This window comes from Eucalyptus grandis, chromosome 2 (genome assembly GCF_016545825.1).
Source record: "Eucalyptus grandis isolate ANBG69807.140 chromosome 2, ASM1654582v1, whole genome shotgun sequence".
Classification (NCBI taxonomy): Eukaryota; Viridiplantae; Streptophyta; class Magnoliopsida; order Myrtales; family Myrtaceae; genus Eucalyptus; species Eucalyptus grandis.
In genome coordinates, this window is record NC_052613.1 from 39,511,328 (window position 1) to 39,516,226 (window position 4,899).

General features: G+C 47.9%; 1 protein-coding gene across 2 annotated transcripts; it reads right to left on the minus strand.

Moving 5' to 3' along the window:
* Window positions 1–793: 793 nt before the first annotated feature.
* LOC104432767 (protein UPSTREAM OF FLC) lies at window positions 794–3,137 on the minus strand. 2 transcript variants are annotated; one of them, XM_010045291.3, is made up of 4 exons: window positions 2,997–3,137; window positions 2,576–2,837; window positions 2,066–2,135; window positions 794–1,948 (listed from the first exon to the last, which is right to left on the minus strand). In XM_010045291.3, exons 2-4 carry the CDS (start codon window positions 2,826–2,828, stop codon window positions 1,018–1,020), a joined length of 1,254 nt encoding a protein of 417 aa, XP_010043593.1. In that variant the 5' UTR covers window positions 2,829–2,837; window positions 2,997–3,137; the 3' UTR covers window positions 794–1,017. The 2 variants fall into 2 exon arrangements, with proteins under 2 accessions (XP_010043593.1, XP_010043592.1); XM_010045290.3 differs by lacking the exon at window positions 2,997–3,137 and having other exon boundaries at window positions 2,576–2,983.
* Window positions 3,138–4,899: the final 1,762 nt, after the last annotated feature.

A 4,899-nucleotide genomic window follows, 5' to 3' on the forward strand; every position in this document is an offset into this window, starting at 1 on the left:
CCCATATCGATCGGAAGTCTTAAAGGGCAATGTATGTCCAAAATACACGAGAATATCCGAAATGAGAGTGGACAACAAAGTTAAAGAAGAAAGATATCGACTAAAGACATAAAACCCAGTGCGGTATGTTAATATAACCTAGCACTTTTCTTATCAAGTGAAAATAAAATATCAACTTCTAGATTTCCTCCGAGGAGCAGCAAGCGAGGAACATTAGATCTGCGTCATTAAAGAGGGATGGCATCATGACGGCCATCATTTATTGGCCTGTTAATCGTATAAAAGACAAGTTGAAAAGGTAATGTGACCGCACCAACGCAACCAGGCACAGTACATCCTCGGTCCAAAGATTTGGCAACGCAGTAAAGCTAATAGCTGGCACGATGTGAGACCCTTAGTACGAACCGGGCATCGAAACGATTAGAGTCCAAAGCAGAGGACAAAAGGGTCTCTCGCTTCATAAGCTCATTTGATGCTAAAAGGAGCTACACTTGCTCGATAACCAAGGGCGAAGCAGGAGCCAGGCGTCGTGACTGCACAGTGTAGCCTTGTATAATTCATTCCTACAGTTCTCTGTCCTTATAAGCTGACTTAAACAATAAAAGCCAAACTTCAGACAACATGCTCCCGCAATAATAAAACCATTTTCCAGATTCTTGATCGGAGGCCTGCGCAGATCCTCCTCTTCACATGCCATTAGTAATTGCTATCTATCATCATGTAAATATACACATAAGTTAGTATTTCTTGCAATAGAAAACGACTATGTAAATGAGCCGAAAAAGACACATTGTAGCACTGTAAACGTGCGTTACTCATAGAGTTCCGAAGAGTTACACCGACCCTAAAGATTACACTAACAAAAACAACTGAAGCTACATACACATGACAAAAAGCCGAAGAGGGCCCTGACCAAAGTGATTAAAGCTGTAATTCTAATCGAGTTTGCTCGGAAAGATAAGGAAGAAGAAATAAGAAAAAGAACAGTAAATATGAACACGAGAGCTCCTCGGCTCCTCACCGATCGGCATTGTAAGAAGACGATCTCTTCAATGCCGGACCGACCGCCTCCTCTTTCGTCTTGGTCTCGATCACGCTGCCGCTGAAGTACTCCTTATCTTCCAATCTTATCCCCGCCAAGTCCGGGATTCTCGCCGAGGCCCCCGCCGCCTGCTTGCGGCTGTTATCGGCTGCTCCTCCGCGGGGCAATCTCGTCTTGTAGTGCCCGATCAGCGACAGCCCTTGATCTTTTATGTACGTCGCTCCGCAGTCCTTGAACGAGAGGGAGCCGCACGATATCAGCTGCATCAGCACCGACGGCGCCTTGATCTTGCCACTTGGGAGGTTCTCCGCCGCCCGATCCGGTCCGTCCTCTTTGCCTCCGCCCGGGCCTAATATCAGCCGTCCATCGGCCTTCATCAGGGTCTCCAGCGTCTCGGGGCTCGAATCGGACGGTGGCGGTGAGATCTCGTCCCTGCTCAGCTCCGTCGTCTGATTTTGACCTGGATTTTGACTTTGACCGTGACCCGCCTCGTCGGCTCCATCTCCGTGGAGCTCCAGAATCTCGCTCTCCCTCTCCTTGACGTGTCGCCTTCGCCTCCTCTTGTCGTCCGTCTGAGTCGACGCGTCCGCCGCCGCTTTCGGCGTCGACTCGCTGTTGGAGTCGGCCTTGTAGACCTTGTACTCGTGGAGGTCGATCGAGCTCCACGACTGGTTCCTCCGACGAGCGACGACCGGGAAGTCCGACTCGTCGCTCGATTTCGGCGTGTTGATCGGCTTCGGGGAGCGGAACGACACCGACTCGAGAGGCCTCGCGGTCGAAGAAGACGACGACGGAGAAGGCGATTCGAGGAGCTCCGATCCCTTGAGCACGTACTCGTTGCCGTGCGATGGGTAGATGAAATCGTTCTCAGCCAGATCGTGCCACACGAAACCGTTCTTGTAGCTCCTGCAAATTACATTTCGGAGAATTTCAAGTTGTAACGAGTCCGCCAGGATCGATGAAACAGGACATGCGAAGAAGATCAGTCGATGTTGTACTGCATATTTTCTCGAGAAAACTCACCGTTTGGAAGACCAGGAATACATGGCGGCCATGCCTTTGCCACGGAGGAGGTTCAAGCGGTTGATCACATCTGAGAAACGAAACAGAGAAACACACTTGTGAGCGTGTCCTAATTATGCACGTTTCTGAACTGAACGAAACCGGAGGGAAAATCCCGCTCGATTACCGAGAACATAGCTCCAGATGAACAAACCAAAGAGAAAATTTCAATTAAGGAAGCGCGTGTATCGCCGATGTAAAACTTCCACAGAAAATAGAAACTGGGTAAGCGCCTATGTTTCGTGTGTTTCCCTCGCGAATGTCGAAGTTCAAACGGGGGTAGAAACATTTGCAATTGCCAAGTGAATGTAGACAAACGAACTGCAAGAGCCAAAAGCTGCCGCCGCTGCTTAGAGCCTCAGACACACCCACATGCTTTCGAATTCTCGTTTCTCTTCCAATAACATCCGCAATCAAAGCGATGACTAAAGGACAAGCGAAAGGAAACAAGAAAGAAACCAGGTAAATTACCAGAGAGAAAGAGTCCTTCAGGGGAAGAGAGAGGAACTTCCATGAAGTGGGGTTGCTCGAGCTGGCCGTTCCTGGAGAGATAGTACACGACGGGGACTCTTCTGTCGGCGCTACCCTTGCTGGGCTTGGAGGGTTCGGTCCAGACTTTGGTTCTCTCCGGGCTGGTCTCTCTGTCCTTCCATCTCTTGGGGATCTGAAGCTCTGACGGTGGTGTCGTCCCCGTCGTTCTCGTTGCCCTGGAAGTGACGGCCATTGCTTGTCTCTGCATGTTGAGGAAAGAAGGAACAGAAAGCGCAGGGTAAGGTCTCTATAAGAGGAGTCGAGACTTAAGACCCGAGGGCCGTGTGTGGGTATTGTGAATTCTACGCTCTGTTACAAGAAAGTGAGCCAGAAAAATGCAGAGAAAAAGTCATGTACCCACCCAGGGAGCACAGTGAAGAGGAGGACAGGGTAAAAGAGGGGCAGAAAGTGTTTTGGTTTTATAGTCAGGTTCAGACAGAGAGAGAGGGAGAGAGAGATGTGAACGAGGAAGGAGAGGAAGGGGGAGAACAGGGGAATTCAAAATGGGGATGCGGCAGACAACAGCTACCGAACAAAAGAATGGTTATTTTGGTTTTCAGCACTCGCTCCGTCCTAAGATCCTAAACCTAGTTTGTACATACTCGCTTCATCTTTTTAATTTTTAGGCTCCTGCAAGCAAAATATTCGGGACACTTTTGTGAAAATATTTCGCAAGGTAAGCATTTTAATTTTTTTAAATATCAGATTACATACATTATTCAAAAGTAGCCACATAAAAACGCACGATGTTTTCAAACTTAATCATTCAATATGTCGATGCTTTTTGACAAATGCTTTCAATGATTTTTAGTAACTGAATTTTTTTTTTTGAATTGTGCATTGACTTAAGTGCAAATAAATTGCATCCATGAAAATTTTACCATGTGATAATTGTTATCAATGTGTCATCAATCATGGACAATGTGTGGTTAAATGTTTTCAAAAGATTAATTTTAGTTGCAACGTATGGTTGCCGAATAGAGGGAGTAAGATAGACGCGTCTACTTTCAAGGTTAGGGACAAAGAAAAGCATTGGAAACAGCGATCCAATTCGCACGAAATAAAAGTCATCCACCGTCACTGGAGTTTCATGGTAATGGGAGTTTGCCCCAATTAGACCGGGTCTTAGTTTTGACTCTTCACTTATGGTTCGGGGAGATCTAGAAGTTTAAACCAAGAGAAGATTCTCAAAGTCCCAACATTCAAAACTGTTGCCCACGCAGGTGGAATGGACCCTAGTAGGATCGCGTCTTAATTCAAAATGCTCCAAATTTTTTTTTATGAAAATCAATACCTATTTGAAAGGGAAGAATATCGTCGCTTCCATGTGGGGTTTAGCAGCAAAGCTGGCCGTGATATCTTTTCCCCCTAAATTCAAACGCTATCAAGAAAGAGTTGACCGCGGTTTGTCTAAACACGTCAAGCACTCAACACCTAACCTCTGACCCCCTAAATTTGCGATGATTGCGTCCTTTCTCTCTCTCCCTCTCTCGGCTCGAAATCTCCCTTTTTCTGCGGCTTCGACTTTTTAAACTAAAAAGGAGGGATTTCGAACTAAGGGGGTAAAAAAATAATAAGAGGGGGCGGGCCCCTACAGTCAATGTGGAAAGCCTGCATATAAAAACAAAACATCGTTGACCACGTCACTCCCCTCCCCTTCCCCGCCATCAATCAGATATCCCATTCTTCCTTTTCCATCTCGAGACTGACCCATGACAGCTCGGACAAAGTTAAGACAAGGGAGGAGAGAGAGAGAGAGAGAGAGAGAGAGAGAGAGAGTTCCGCCCAGTGCAGTGCAGGTGCGGGGAGATTATACGTCGTCGTCCAATCAGGGTCCCTGAACGATCAGGGGAGAGGGTACGGGACGAAATCTTTTGCTTGGGGAGATCTGCACGGTTCCATTCCCATGTCGCAAAGCGGCAGAAAAGTGGCTTCCACTTCCACAGCCTCGCGGCATGAGCGAAACGTGAAAAAGGGTAAAAGCGAGAGGGGGCGGAACGAAAAGAGTTGAAAGGTCGCCAGGGGTCCAAAAGCGGCAAAGCAGAGAGAGGCCCATGGAGCGACATGGGCCTTCGTTTTTCTTTCTGCATCCCGAGACCGAAATCTGACAAAGTTCCCGTGCCTTGATTCTTTCGGAGGAGTCGGTAGTCCAAAATATCGGCGATCCGGTCGCGGAGACAGGGAATCGCCCCCCATTCCCTCCCGTGTTCACACTTCACATGGTGCCTGTATGAACGCGCGATCTGGAATGGGGAAGGTGGGAC

Excerpts from the sequence above, each read along its gene's own strand:
- LOC104432767 (XM_010045290.3), bottom strand. The coding sequence starts at position 2,843 with ATGCAGAGACAAGCAATGGCCGTCACTTCCAGGGCAACGAGAACGACG. Across the intron at positions 2,136-2,575 it reads TGAAGGACTCTTTCTCTCTG|ATGTGATCAACCGCTTGAAC; the intron begins GTAATTTACCTG and ends TTCGTTTCTCAG. Across the intron at positions 1,949-2,065 it reads TATTCCTGGTCTTCCAAACG|GAGCTACAAGAACGGTTTCG; the intron begins GTGAGTTTTCTC and ends TGTAATTTGCAG.